The sequence below is a fragment of the Mesoplodon bidens genome (genome assembly GCF_964165515.1).
Source record: "Mesoplodon bidens genome assembly, chromosome: 9".
Lineage (NCBI taxonomy): Eukaryota > Metazoa > Chordata > Mammalia > Artiodactyla > Ziphiidae > Mesoplodon > Mesoplodon bidens.
Window position 1 is genome coordinate 41,123,002 of NC_138166.1, and position 16,390 is coordinate 41,139,391.

A 16,390-nucleotide genomic window follows, 5' to 3' on the forward strand; every position below is an offset into this window, starting at 1 on the left:
TACTGTGTAGATTCAAAACTATTCTGTGTCTATTACCTTCCCCAGGGAAGGGGTCTCCTAGGACTTTTTGTCAAATTTCAAGAGAAATTCTGAATATTTTGGTCTTCCTGAGGCATCGTACCCCCCCATACACTGCAACCAACTAATGCATTTATTACTTAAATGAGTGGATGAATGAATGTATGAATAAATTAGGAAACAGTGAATTTTACAAATAAATGAAAAGTAGGGGTGTTTTTGGCCGAAACTATACAGCCAAAGATGGTAGCCGTGGAATTATTTCCATATTCAGAAACCAACTTGCCACACTGGTTTTATTTTTTGCCAAACTGTGAAGAGTTTCTTTTAAATACAGCCTAAATCCATGGGTCCGTTTATTATTAGACTTGCTATTTCTCAAAGCAGGTTGTGTCAGGTCCCAACTATAAGTATACTCTCTTGCTGTTCCACTCTCTTACCTGTTCCCAAGCATCTAGTAACATGACATCATCTTCTGCTAAATCATCCTGGGTGAACTCTCCTGGAACCTCTTCAACCTGAAATGTATAAAAAAGCTTTATGACCAAGCAGTCAAGCAGTGATTTTTCTAATATACGGGATACAAACGCCTTGTATTATTTGGAGCATAGCAAAAAAAAAGTTTGGTAGCCATTTTTTTCTTCCTTTTGGGCAGTTAAAGATTTAAATAATTGTTTATCTGTTTAATCAGGTATCACAAACTCAGGGTATCTTATTTGGAGAGGACAGTGCTTAACATAAACATTGCATATGGTCTTAGACAGACCATGTACAGTCAATCTGGCCACAGTTGTCTCTAATTCTACTTCCTTATGACAAGTTGCTTCACAGATTTCTGTTGCCTTCCTAGTTCCTAAAGACATTTAAGTTTATAATCTGGGTATTAAATCGTCTTTCATTTTGTAGGTCAAGATTATTTTAATAAAATCAGTAAGTCTGGTCATTTTTATGAATCAGTCATTTTCCATAAGATGATATTATAACAATATTCCATATGCAAAGCTTCATTATTTTTATTTTAAATGAGTTAAATTGTGTTCTCCGTAGTTAACATTAAAGGGTAATGGGGAGGGTTAGTTTAATGCACCCATTACCAGCAGGCATGTATTAATCTAAAGTTCAAATTTTTAAAAGAATTCTGGATGAAACCACCCCTGATCATTAGGAAGGTATGGTAGATTGGATTATGGTTCGCTCCTTCCCTCTACTGTGTGACTCTGCAGGTGAAGTTGACAGTGGCCTTGCCCTTGTCATACTAGCAAATGCGACTCAGGGGCCCTCCTGTGCTCCTGGGCTCTGTTCTGGGAAGAACAGGCATGACTCCAACCTGAAGCCCCCTGAACATGACAATACCTGTTTGTTGTAATCTGATGACATTTTGAGATTGTTACACAAAAAACAAATAAACACTAACCATTTACAGAGGGCAAATTTGTTTATATTTTCTTTCTACAGAATAATTACAAATTACATAATGCTTAAGAAAAGCGAAAACATTAAATATCACTTACTCCATGCCTGGCACTGTTGTATATATGCAACAACTAATTTAATATTCACAACAACCCTATGAAGTAGGTACTAGGATTATCCCCATTTTTCAGATGAGAAAATTATAGCACAGAGAGGGTAAGTAACCAGCCTAGGGTCACATAGCCAGTAAATAATATCGCCAAGTAAGTGATATCAAACAGGCAGAATGGTTCTAAAAGCTGTGCTTTTAACCAATAGGCTCTGCTGTCTTGTATGAATCTACATGTCTAAAGCCTGCTTTCTGATGATGAGGTCAAACACTTGTTAGTAACACTCCTTTTCCTTAAAATGTGAAGGGATTAGCATTCCAAATATCAAACAAGAAAATGAGTAGGTGTAAAGGAAAAGTATATTTCTCTTAAATATGTGAATGACAAAAACCAAAAACTAATAGATTTTTTTAACCTAAGAACAAAGCCTAGGTGTTATCTTTTAACGTATATCTCCATTGGAAACAAACATGTTATTTACAGCATTATTAGTATATAATACTAATAAGAAATTATAGGAGCATATGCTGAAAAAGCCATTGTTTGGATGCAATATAAAATCAGCAGTCAAAAGAGTAAAACAGGACTTCCCTGGTGGCGCGGTTGTTGAGAGTCCGCCTGCCGATGCAGGGGACACGGGTTCGTGCCCCAGTCTGGGAAGATCCCACATGCCGCGAAGTGGCTGGGCCCGTGAGCCATGGCCACTGAGCCTGCGTGTCCGGGGCCTGTGCTCCACAACGGGAGAGGCCACAACAGTGAGAGGCCCGCATACCGCAAAAAAAAAAAAAAAAGTAAAACAACAGATTTTTCTGACACCAAGTTTATAAAATATATGGATTTCCTGCAAAGTAGGTGAACAACTGTGGTGCCCAACCACCTAATATTTATCACAATCCACCATTTAAATCTTTCATTTTTAGGTCAAATCACATATAAGCTTCAAGTGTGGTTCACACATGAGCAGTTTCTTCTTCAAAGCATTTTATTTCAAGCATGCAATGTACCTGGGAAAATACTTACTAAATTTTCATGTGTGTGTTGAAAAGTAAAGCCTGTATTTACCAAGACTTGGTGACCAAATCTTTAGTTCAGATTTTATAGGCAAGGAATTTGTTCTTTAAATGAAAGATTTACACAAAAACTTAGTATGTCAAACAGAGAAAGCAGAATTTTTGTGATTAAACTGAGGTGAGGGGCCACAGCCCAGGATATTTTAGAGACCCATAGACAATCACTCTTGTACACAAATACTTTTACTTTGAATTGCCTAGAATTCAAAGCTTGTGAATGGGACTATGACTATGACATAAAATATTCCTGCTGATTTCAGTTAATTTGCAGGTGTGTATATAGCTTTCTGTGATTTTTGCCCAAGGATCATATTTCCATAACATTTTTTATTCCGTCAACATGATGAAACTTTTTATTCCCATGGGAAACTGCACTGTAAAATTTACATAGTTTGATCAGAGAAACCACTATTGTTGCGTACAGAAAGCATCAAATCATTAAATTAGCAAATCCAATCACACGCATATTCATACCGAAATGACCACATGCTGACACAGGTGCAAAGTAGCTGATATATTTAAGAGCAGCTTGATTAATATAGTACATTACAGTATTCCGATGTTTTCACATCCATTACTTCACTGGCTCTTAAACCAACCCTGCGTGGAGCAAAGATTGTCACCTGTGGTTTGCAGGTAAACTAAAACTGAGAATCAGGGCAGGAACGCGTTAGAGCAACACCAGAATGCTTCTCTCTCCCACTGCTGCTGATTCTACCCCAGGGTTTCATGGGACACTTACAATGAATCTTCCAGTTTTGTTGGAGCAGGCGTAAAGCCGAGGTGGATGGTCTTCAGCCTGGCTTTCTAGCAGGGGAGAGGTCTGGTAGTCTTTTTTCCCTCCAAGGGAATTCCAAAACTCCTCTGTGGAAAACACAAGTTAGCCAGTGCATTTTCAGAAGCATATGGTCGGTACTGCTTTACCTTAACAAATAATCCTATCTCACCTCAACTTCACTGTTAAGAAGTTACTTAAATAGAGCAGGAGAAGTTACTTAAATATAGTTGGTACCATCACCCACTTTTGCAACTAGTGAATGGGTTCTTAATGCCCTACAACCATTACAAAGTTCCTATTTATGACAAAAATAAATAAATTACATGATTAGCAAGTATGCCAAATATAAGTTCTGGCTAGTGTCCTTGGCCTCACCTATACACACCTGGTTCCTTGCCTTCTTGAATCCTCGTGGTTTTACATTTGAGGACACTTGCCACATACTCTGCTCCCTTCTCCTCCTCCTGGCTGGCCCCTTTTCCTCTCCAGATGTAGCCATTATTTTGTCGTAGTTTCAGGACAAAAACATCATTGGAATTCAATGACTTTGCATCAACATCTACCTAGAGTATGAAGAAAAATAACACAATGATGTAAATTCATTGCTGCTCCCTCAATAAACATGTCCAAGAAGCTGGACAGTGCCAAACCACCTACAGACTTCTGTCCTGACCCAGGATATTAATTCAGGGGGCACCAGGACACACCTAGGGGGTTAGAAACATTAGGAGCACGTTGCACTGTGTCACTTTAACGCTCACCCGCCCGAAGACGGTAGCACAAGGCTCTGAGAATAAAATAAGGCAAACTTAAGTGATACATAACAAGGATAATATTCAAAGAGACCGCAAGAAGGAGGATGGGCTATAATTGATGTTTGGAAAGAGGTTGTAATATTCACAAATGATAAACGTAAAGCACAGTGTTCAGTTTTTCTCTCCCTCCCCTGAAGAGGTTTGTCAAATAATCCAAGGGACACAGAAAAATCATAAAACAGGGACTGGGGTCTAATACAGGCAAAGAGATAATAACATAGATTCACTGAAAGGTTCTCCAGGCTCAGATAAATTATAGCTCAAATTATAAGAGACTATTTATAGGGGGTTAAAAATACAGCACTGACATACCCCCTTCCTTTCAACTGAGAAGCTGTGGACACCGTCTGGGATGAGCCAGATGAGCACAGCTCCAGTCAGTGTGGCTGCAGAGTGAGCGAGAGGCACCTGGTTGAGACCAGACTCCAGCCTAAGGGTGAGGCTGACAGTGGAGCCTTGGGGCAAAGACAAGGCATGTGCAGAATCTCAGGCTTGGGAGTGAGTCTGAGGTCCTAGGATGGGCTTGTGCCTTTGACTGCGTCTGTGACCTTGTCATTCTGTGTCTCTGCACTGGCCTCTGTGAGACCCTCTGTCTGAGTATAGGATTGTATGATTGTGACAGTATGTATATGACTTTCTGTGGGACTATGGGACTCCATGTGAGGTGTGCTAACAGGGAGATGAAGACGAGCCAGGAAACAAGACTGTGATAGAGCAGCCATGAGAGAGGAAGAAATCAAGAGTGTGGTGTCCTGAGGGCAAGTGAAGAGAGTGCATCAAGAAGGAGCTGGTGATTGGCTGTCCAAATGATGCCATTTGACCAACTGTGTCGAGCTGCCAGAGGAAGGCATCAACCACATGAAGAGTCGGGTTTCACCTGGTTCGTCAGGACCCTGTCCCTAGAGCGAGCACTAGAGGAGCAACAAACAGCTGCTGCAAGTTTTAAAGATGTGTCCCAGGTGTTGGTAACACTCAGAGAAGTGGTTATCGTCCTCTTTCAGTAGGAAGGAGGCTCCATGGACCAAGCTCAAAGGAATCTATCAGATGTGATGATGGGGATTTACAGGAACTATGACTTCCAATTTCTAATCCAAATGTCTCCTTACTGGTACAGAGGAAAGAGCTTGGATGATGGAGAGACAGGTGACAAGAGGCCCATGCCCAGACCGGTGTGGGATCCTGGCGGTAGTTCCAAAATAGAACATAAGAAAGCTTGAGCCTCCCAGGAGATGAAAACAGAAAGCCTTATAAACAATGTTTCGACTAATGCATTTCAGAGAGGCTAGGAATGCAAAGGCTGGTTTGGGAGGCTGCAAGAAAAGAAAGAGTCTGCATCGCAAGCAGCTCACGATGCCTCCTAAAGAAGTAGCCACTGGGAAGAGACCAGGACCATAACGATTTTCCTTGACTCTTGCATCTGAAATCAACTGAGAGGGCCTGTAGATGAAGGCTTCACCGTCAAGTTGTTAGATTAAAAAAAGTAGTCATAATTGAACACATGAGAATCCATGCACAGAATGTTCTGGATGAGATCAATAATACCTCATGGCATTTAAATTATATGACTAAATGAGATCACTCTGAAGAGGGCCAAGACTGAGCCTTGGAGGGTTCAACAGCTTAGAGGACAAGCAGAGGAGGAGAATCCAGCAAAGCTGACTGGGAGTGCGAATACTCTTCAGAAGAGTGGCCCTCAAGTGTGGAAGAAATCCTGCTAAGTGAGAGGTTCCAGAAGCCTCGTAAAAAGATAGCGTTTTGAGAAGACAGAAAAGGGTGGCTCTAGCAAATGCTAGCAGGAGGCTGAGAAAAGCGGGGTCAGACAAGAGGCTTTTGACGGCGAAAGGCAGGGCTTTGGCAAACTAGATAAAGCGCATCCGGCTGGAGGGGCAGGAGGGGATGGTGGAGTGGAGTCCAGTACAGGACCACAAGTGTGAGATGAAGTGGAGTCAAGACACAACTGTTGGATGAGAGGAGCCAGAGTGATGGAGACGGTGAGACAACGACTGAAGCCACCAAACAATAAGAGGGGAAGGACCAGACCGGGAGCTCAGCAGACGACAGCACAGGGGGATGGGGGAGGGAGACGGATAAGAAGTCAAAAGGGCAAGGGTCGAGCAAGGAAGGGACCCCACCACCGGTCCGTGGTCAGCAGGCAGTGGGGGAAAACACAACTTCCACTTGAGAAGGCTGTATGGGAATCTGTGTCCTCAGAACACAGCCACGGAGCCAGAAGGCGGGGTGGCTTAGAGAAGAGGTTGAGGTGGGAGGGATGCTGTGACCCACCTGGTTTTAAGGGCTCAGCTGAACAACTTGGCAAATGGTCCAGGTTTGGGGACATACAGAGAGTGCAGGGCGGTTAGGGTGACTTGGGAGACTTGGGTTTCAACGGCGACTAAGGTGACCGGGTTATGAAGTGTGATGAATCCTTCCTGAAGTCAAAGCACTCAGCCATTTAAAAACCTGGGCCCGCTGGCCTTGCCCATACCTGGTGGTCTTGTGGTCTGACACTGTGATCTGGGGTGTGACTTCTTTCATAGCTGCTGTCAGAGACAGCCTGTGTGGCCTTAACAGCTGAGTTATGGTTCCGGCCCAGTGTGGCGAAGCTTGCTTTCCACGGTCCTCACACTTGTACAAATAAGGGCCCTTCCTCTTGAATTTCCCTAGTGTGGTCACCTGACTATCACCCTCAATCCATCTTCCCCCAGGCCTTTCAAGACAGAGCTTAAGCTGCCTCACGCCTTTGACCGCTTGATTTGTTACATTATTCTTAAAATTCATTTGTTTTGTTATAAGCTGGTTGAAAAATATGACAGGCCTGGTATCTGAAGTTAACTTTTTACTTGATTCTCCTACTTTTAATATTTTTTATGGTGAACGCTGAATTATAGAAATGAAGGGGGGTTACTTGCCAATTTTTTTAAAGACTAGTATTTGTTGATGGCTCAGGTCCACTGGGAAGCCCATGAGCAGGGCAGTTTTTATTGAATGCATGATGTTACCTCCACAATTCTGGTGATCGATGCCAGGTTTCTTCGGACTTGAAAGAGGCGTGTAGGGGGTGCTGGCACCTGACCTCCTTTCTTTGATGTTCCGTTCTTGTAAATAATGAGTGGTTTGTCTTTGAACAAACTCAGCAGGTGAGCAGGTTCTTTGCCTTGGGAGACTCGGATCTGGGGGCGGCGGGGATAAAAGAAATTAATAAAGAGTGCAGTGAAAGAAGGCCATATTTCCAAAGGTGTCCTTATTTTTCTCTTTGAAAACAAAATTAAAAATATATAAAAAGTCAAGAGCAGGAGGAACGATGAATCAACAGAAAATATAGGTTAATGATAATCAAGCAGAGTTTCCTCACTGACTTAGGAACCATTTGCTACTCCAGACACAGCACCTTCTCGGGGGACACAGCACCACAGTGCACCACTTTCTGCTTCCAGAAAGCACAGTTTCAAGTCTGTTCATCTACATCTCCAAAAGGGGAAAAACAACGAAGTGCTGATGTATACCGTCTTTTACGAAAATTACTCTTTTTTTTACAAGGGCACCAAGCTTTCCGGATGTTTAGGGGTATACCTGTCTCTCACGTGTTTTGGATCTTATTCAGTAGGTTAGGAGATGTGCATTCATTCAAATTCTTCCAAAAATAAGATGACACGAATGTATACTCATTCTTTTTACATCCCTACCACTGTGAGATGAAAAAAATCATCGTAATCTGGGGATGAATAAAGATTTCAATCCAAACATCAAAAACTGGCAAAAATAAACAGAATAGACTTTCTGCTTTTTAGCTTACCTATGGAAATGGTAATAGTAGATTTGCTTAATATAAGCTCTTTTTAAAATACAATATAAGGACTTTTCAGGATAAGGAAATGGAAGAAAATAAATGGCAAGTTATTTAATTTCACCTATTAGTTTAACAACAGATACTGGATCAGATCCGAATTTCCTATCTCTTGCATAATCTATTGATGCATGTATTTACATAAAGAATTCAAATTTTGTGTCACTTTCCTGTTTTCTTCAATTATTTGCCCTATGCTAAAGTTGAAATATCTCTCCTACCCTGGTCTGTCTTTTTCTAGAAGCCAAGTGAACGGGAATGCTGATGCACATACCATCATAGGGAAGCCTAGGGAGCACTGAAAGTAACTAACTCCACAAATATCTTTCAACTAGTAGACATTCAAATAAGCGAGTAACAAATGAAAACGTCTTTTGAGTCACACCCCAAAGCTTGGGGTGAGGTTAGCTAAGAGCTCCTAAAACTGCCGTTGGCTTAGCGTTTCCCTTAACACTGAGAAAACCTCAAGTGCCAACATGAAAGAAAGAGGGCTACTGATTAAGACCCATTCTCCACTGTGAAATGAAAATAAGAGATAGAAAGGTAAGCTGAAAATTTTTCAATACTGTTAATACAGTCTACGAAGGAATGTTTAAAACAGCAATTCAGGACTTTATTTACGCATTGTTGTAAACCACCGCCATCAAGTGGTGAAACTAAGAATTACCATTTCATTGCCAATTCAGGATTCAAATGGCTGACACTGGAAATTCATTCATTGGGTATATCAAATATTTAACTGTGAAATATAGAATTTATAAGGCACAGGGCCTTATCTTCAAAGTTTTTGCATGATTTGGTAAGCACTACTTGAAAGATCAACTAAATGACATAGATGATGTCAGTTCTTAGAAATATTTCATTTAAGAAATGAATATAAACTCTATGCCAATAAAATGGACAACCTGGAAGAAATGGACAAATTCTTAGAAAGGTGTAAACTTCCAAGACTGAACCAGGAAGAAACAGAAAATATGAACGGATCAATCACAAGTAATGAAATTTAAACTGCGATTAAAAATCTTCCAACAAACAAAAGTCCAGGACCAGATGGCTTCACAGGTGAATTCTATCAAACATTTAGAGAAGAGCTTACACTCATCTTTCTCAAACTCTTCCAAAAATTGCAGAGGAAGGAACACTCCCAAACTCATTCTATGAGGCCACCATCACCCTGATGCTAAAACCAGACGAAGATACTACAAAAAAAGAAAATTACAGACCAATATCACTGATGAATATAGATGCAAAAAGCCTCAACCAAATACTAGCAAACAGAATCTAACAACACATTAAAAGGATCATACAACCATGATCAAGTGGGATTTATCCCAGGGATGCAAGGATTCTTCAATATATGCAAATCAATCAATGTGAAACATCACATTAACAAATTGAAGAATAAAAACCATACGATCATCTCAATAGATGCAGAAAAAGCTTTTGACAAAATTAAACACCCATTTATGATAAAAACTCTCCAAAAAGTGGGCAGAGAGGGAACCTACCTCAACATAATAAAGGCCATATATGACAAACCCACAGCAAACATCATGCTCAATGGTGAAAAACTGAAACCATTTCCTCTAAGATCAGGAACAAGACAAGGATGTCCACTCTCACCACTATTATTCAACATAGTTTTGGAAGTCCTAGCCACGGCAATCAGAGAAGAAAAAGAAATAAAAGGAATACGAACTGGAAAAGAAGAAGTAAAACTGTCATGGTTAGCAGATGACATGATACTATACATAGAGAATCCTAAAGATGCCACCCAAAAACTACTAGAGCTAATCAATGAATCTGGTAAAGTTGCAGGATACAAAATTAATGCACAGAAATCTCTTGCATTCCTATACACTAATGATGACAAATCTGAAAGAGAAATTAAGGAAACACTCCCATTTACCACTGCAACAAAAAGAATAAAATACCTAGGAATAAACCTACCTAGGGAGACAAAAGACCTGTAGGCAGAAAACTATAAGACACTGATGAAGAAATCAAAGATGACACAAACAGATGGAGAGATATACCATGTTCTTGGATTGGTAGAATCAATATTGTGAAAGTGACTATACTACCCAAAGCAATCTACAGATTCAATGCAATCCCTACCAATTACCTATGGCATTTTCTACAGAACTAGAACAAAACATTCTTAAAATTTGTATGGAGACACAAAAGACCCCGAATAGCCAAAGCAATCTTGAGGGAAAAAAACGGAGCTGGAAGAATCAGACTCCCTGACTTCAGACTATCCTATAAAGTAACAGTAATCAAGACAATATGGTTCTGGCACAAAAACAGAAATATAGATCAACAGAACAGGATAGAAAGCCCAGAGATAAACCCATGCACCTATAGTCAACTAATCTATGACAAAGGAGGCAAGGATAAACAATGGAGAAAAGACAGTCTCTTCAATAAGTGGTGCTGGGAAAACTGGACAGCTACATGTAAAAGAGTGAAATTAGAACACCCCCTAACACCATACACAGAAATAAACTCAAAATGGATTAAAGACCTAAATGTCAGACCGGACACTATAAAACTCTTAGAGGAAAACATAGGCAGAACACTCTTTGACATAAATCACAGCAAGATCTTTTTGACCCACCTCCTAGAGTAATGGAAATAAAAACAAAAATAAACAAATGGGATCTAATGAAACCTAAAAGCTTTTGCACAGCAAAGTAAACTACAGACAAGACAAAATGACAACCCTCAGAATGGGAGAAAATATTTGCAAACGAATCAATGGACAAAGGATTAATCTCTAAAATATATAAACAGCTCATGCAGTTCAATATTAAAAAAAACAACAACCCAATCAAAAAATGTGCAGAAGACCTAAATAGACATTTCTCCAAAGAAGACATACAGATGGCTAAGAGACACATGAAAAGCTGCTCAACATCACTAATCATTAGAGAAATACAAATCAAAACTACAATGAGGTATCACCTCACACTGGTTAGAATGGCCATCATCAGAAAATCTACAAACAACAAATGCTGGAGCGGGTATGGAGAAAAGAGAACCCTCTTGCACTGTTGGTGGGAATGTAAATTGATACAGCCACTATGGAGAATAGTATAGAGGTTCCTTAAAAAACTAAAAATAGAATTACCATATGACCCAGCAATCCCACTACTGGGCATATTCCCAGAGAAAACCATAATTCAAAAAGACACATGCACCCCACTGTTCACTGCAGCACTATTTACAATAGCCAGGTCATGGAAGCAACCTAAATGCCCATCGAGAGACGAATGGATAAAGAAGATGTGGTATGTATATACAATGGAATATTACTCAGCCATAAAAAGGAATGAAATTGGGTCATTTGTAGAGACATGGATGGACCTAGAGACTGTCATACAGAGTGAAAGAAGTCAGAAAGAGATAAACAAATATCGTATATTAACACATGGATATGGAATCTAGAAAAATGGTGCAGACAAACCAGTTTGCAGGGCAGAAATAGAGACACAGATGTAGTGAACAAACATATGGACACCAAGGGGGGAAAGCGGGGGTGGTGGGATGAATTGGGAGATTGGGATTGACATGTATACACTAATATATATAAAACAGATAACTAATAAGAACCTGCTGTATAAAAAATAAATAAAATAAAATTCAAAAAAAAGAAATGAATGTAATAGTTCATGGGGAACTTCATGGGGAGTTAGTGCATTTACAGAAATCCATCATCTTGTTAATTTGTTAATTAACAATTAACAAAGTTAATTTTTTAAAAGTTAATATGCACCTTTAAATTTAGGTCTAACTTGCTTTATTTAGGAACTAAAATCCAAGAAGGAAAGAAAACCAGCTGGAAGACCATATTCACTCTCCACATCTCAATTTTTATGTACTAAAGTATTGGACTTACTTTTCTAATTACTTTCTACCTTTGAAGAAGCCATTACACATTTATAAAGATTTGAAAACTGGAAAGTGATCACCTGGAAGTGATAACTCAGGTAGAACAGTTTTAATAGCATGATATGATTCTAAAGGAATGATTCTTTGGGGCTCTTAAATCTGTTAATAGTTTATTTTTGTTTCTGTTTTTTAAATTTTGTTTGCTCCCTCTTTTCCAGAATCTGAGAGAACGAGTATGGCATGAGAATAGGAATATTTAAATTCTAAAATGAAAAAAAGATAATATTTAGAAAGTGTCAAATTCCCATCCCAACTTGGGAAAAGGGTTTTAACTAGACACTGGGCTAAGAAAACTTTAACTTGTATAAGTTTTGGGGTGAAAATATCCCAACCTGCACAGCCTGTCCTCCAAGGGATCTATCCAACTGAACGGTCAGGAATGCGGAGGTCGTCAGCTCATCCCTCGTAGCATTTGCTCCTTGCCTGGAGAAACCAAAGTAAAATAAATTAGTTTGTATTTAAGTTTTAAGTCCTTCTAATATAGGCATTTCAAGCAGAAACTTAAGTTATTATGAAAGATCAAGAAGAAACCAGCTGTTTTGACATGATAAAGTCATAGAAGTTATTGTTTTTTTTAAAGTACTTAACTAACATTGAGCCATGAACTATCCCATGTATTGTTTAGAACTACATATGATAGGTTTCTTTAATCTCCATTTCATAGGTCCATTTTTAGTTCCATAATTACTTCGCTAAGTATTCAATTCTGTCTGATTTCAAGTTGGAGGTGCCTATTTTGGGAAACCATCTTCACAGTGAAAATAATCCATTTGAGTAGAATACGAGCCAAATCTATTAGGCTGGATATTAGAAGTACTTTATCTTTCCATGAATATTTGGTGATCATAGTAGAAAATGTGTGGACCCAGAAAAATCAAGAAAATAATCATCAGAAGTAGGCAATGGTGAAGCCCCATTTTGTCATTCTAGCAATTCTTTAAAGATATTTTAAATAAAACCATAAAAGAAGCTAAACTACCAGTGACCCAGATAAGGATCAATGAGTCGGGTCTTCCCTGGTGGTCCAGTGGTAAAGAATCCGCCTTCCAATGCAGGGGACACAGGTGCGATCCCTGGTCAGGGAACTGGGATCCCACATGCCACGGGGCAACTAAGACCGTGTGCTACAACTACTGAGCTCACGCCTCAATGAGACAGCCCACATGCCACAAACTACAGAGCTCATGCACCCTGGAGCCGGCGTGCCACAACTAGAGAGAGAAATCCTGCACACTGCAACTAGAGAGAAGCCCACGTGCTGCAACAAAGACCCAACACAGCCAAAAAAAAAAAAGAGTCAATGAATCAATTCATCCAGTTCATTTGCAACTTCTCTTTCTAGGGTAGCTTGTGGCTATAACTCCAATCACTGGCTTAATTTATATAGCTACCTCTGGGAGATCTGCTTGTTTGATGACTTTGTGGGAGGGAAAAGCCAGTGAAAACACTGAGCATTGTTTGGAGCCAATCCTCCTATGTTTGTGTGACTAGGGGTTAGCAGGAAGAACACCAATCCTGGAACTGGATTTTGAAAATTAATTATATCCTTTCTTCTGAAGGTTTGAGAGTGAGCTACCTGTTCCATACCCAGAACAGGTTAACAATAGCCTCCCAACCTGGGCAACACACACAGACACCCCCCGCAAAACACAGAATTCAGGGAGCACGTCTCATTTATCTCAGAATATTTCATTGCACCAACAGAGTCAAGTGATTGATATAAAAATGTTCCACAGTGGGGTGCAAAAAAAAAAGAAAGGATATGTTCATGTCAGGCATACGTTTAAAAAAATAAAAAATGCTTTTCATAACAAAGGCACCCATAAATATACAGTCTTTTTTTTTTTTTTTTGCGGTATGTGGGCCTTTCACTGTTGTGGCCTCTTCCGTTGCGGAGCACAGACTCCGGACGCACAGGCCCAGCGGCCATGGCTCACAGGCCCAGCCGCTCCGCCGCATGTGGGATCCTCCCAGACCGGGGCACGAACCCGTTTCCCCTGCATCGGCAGGCGGACTCTCAACCACTGCGCCACCAGGGAAGCTCCCAATATACAGTCTTTTAATGCTAATAGTCTAAATTTTCCATGAGCTTATCATGCTAGCAAACAATTCCAGGAGCCACTGGGAGCACCGGCTGGGGAGTAACACAGAGCTGAGGAAACACCAGGGTCTGTTATCGCCTGTACTTCCTTCCTCACATCTGCAACTTCTTGGATGTTTCTTCATTTCCTTTTTTTTCTGCAGGAAAAAAATTCAACTAACTAATAGACTACATTACCAAACTTTTGTCACCATTTTACTGTTTTTTTTCCTGGAGTATTTCAACCAGCAAAACTGAAAACCCTCACCAAACTTTTGCCATTTGACACTCTTAATAAATATTTCACTGTTCATCTCGAGCCCTTCTTCCTCTTCCTGTCAAAGTGACTCATGCTTCCATCCACACAGATTCAAACCAATTTGCTTTATTGATCTATGACCCAGGAGGTCAAGGACTCCACTGCCATCAAGATATAATAAAGTTGCTCTTCACCTCTAATTTTGAAACCCTGTGCCTGGGGGAAGAAAAGCAATCGACTTTGATATGATTTCTTCTTTATAAATCTGTGGTGCTTGTTACTCATTAAAAATAAATGCTGCATGAAAATGGAATTTACTGCTTCAAGAGACTCATCATCGCCACTGTTCAAAGTTTGTTCAATTTCAACTACTTGACATTTCAGAGAAAAGATCACTGCTGAAATTATTTTTCTCCTATCATTTTAGAATATAAGTGGTTTCAGGAATAAAGAGACAAAGTGATTTAATTCTAGTTTGTCACTTTCAACTCTGCCTCTTGGATTTAACCTATTTACATCCCTGCATTGAAATTATCACATAAACTGGAAAGCTGTTTAATTTGAAACCTAGTCTTCAAGAGGCATTTTCTAAATGCCTCTTTGCTACCTTTATGGAAGTTTTCAAAGTTCTGCAAACCATACAATATTAACAAACTGACATATTTAACATCCATGATATTAAATGACAAAAATTCACAAGAGGACTCAAGCATCTAACTTATATTCTTGATATCTCAAAAAGTCATACATTCTCATCACAGAAACCTTGAACACATCAAACTGAAAGAAAACTAAATGACCCCCTCCCCTAGCCCCAGTCCTAGCCTAAAGGTCATGACAAGTAAAAATGTGACATTTTTTCATCTTCTTTTTCTCTTTGATTTCTTTACAGTGAGGACCAAACTTGTCCTCCTCCTGAGTTCCTTATCTCAGCGAATAAAACACTACCCACCTGTGCACAGACCAGAAATCTGGGGCCACCCTTGACTCAGTCATCTTCTCCGTTCCCTGTAACCAGTCATTCAGATGTCATCTCATTAATACTTTGCACACTTGCCCATCCTTTCCCTCCCTTACACTGAACTCTGGCCATATTATCATTCAGTTGGATTACTGCAACAAACTCCAATGGTCTCTCTGCCATCAATCTCCCACCAGTCCATTCTTTAGATGTTAACCAGAATAATTTCTCTAAGATGGAAACCAATCATGTCACTCCCCTGTGCGAACTCTTTGACTGGCTCCCAATGCCCTGAAAATAAAGTTCATCTTCCCCAGGATAGTTACAAGGCCATTCACCATTTGGCTCCTTCTAATTTCTCTGGTTTTATCTTTTGCTCCTTAACTTTGCTCTAGCCATACATCATTACTAACCGAGTAGAGCACGATTTTCCCTGCATTGCTTGGAACAACTTCCCTATTTGCTTGCTTTCATCGCTCCCATTTTTGCTCCCACGTAGATGTCACTTCTAAGAGCCCTTCACCAAGAGCCTAGGAGTTAGCTTGAGTGTCTGTCCCTAATTCCCCAAAGATCACTCAGCTTGGTTTTATCTTAAACCCTTCATATTTCATTGAAATGCCTGATAATCATCTTTCTCTCTTTAAAGTATAAATTCTTGGGCAACGTTTTTTTTTTTTTTTCACCACTTTAGTATCTTTTTTTCACCACTTTAGTATCTAGCTCAGTGCTTGTCACGTAGAAAGCGCTCTATGAATACTTTCGTACGACTGAAGGAATAGCTACTGCGTTTAAAATTTATGACCTGATTTAATCTGTTTTATTTATATCCACATAGCAATTGATATGGATTACAAATTGCTAATTCCTCAAAACATTCTCTTGAATTACTTATTTAGTCTTTCTTCTTTGATCTGAGTGCTACAATTAAGTATATTTTTCACATACCAAAAAGAATTAAGAGGAAGAACAAGAAACAGAATGTAAAAGAAAAGCTGACTCGGAACAATAAATTTATCCTCACAAATGTCACGCTTTGCACACACTTCTCTGAATTAAAATTTTAGAAAAGGAAATTGCAAAATAAGGAC

The 16,390-nt window shown here is 39.7% G+C and overlaps 1 protein-coding gene across 1 annotated transcript in view; it reads right to left on the reverse strand.

The window, feature by feature from the left end:
* SCIN (scinderin) overlaps positions 1-16,390 on the reverse strand; it is a gene marked incomplete at its 5' end in the record, with an annotated part of 85,022 nt that overhangs the window by 11,797 nt on the left and 56,835 nt on the right. Inside the window, 5 exons of the mRNA XM_081244547.1 lie at positions 459-536; positions 3,354-3,475; positions 3,775-3,952; positions 7,204-7,374; positions 12,335-12,425. Coding sequence (XP_081100673.1) covers positions 459-536; positions 3,354-3,475; positions 3,775-3,952; positions 7,204-7,374; positions 12,335-12,425 — 640 coding nt within the window. The remainder of the gene's footprint in view (positions 1-458; positions 537-3,353; positions 3,476-3,774; positions 3,953-7,203; positions 7,375-12,334; positions 12,426-16,390) is intronic.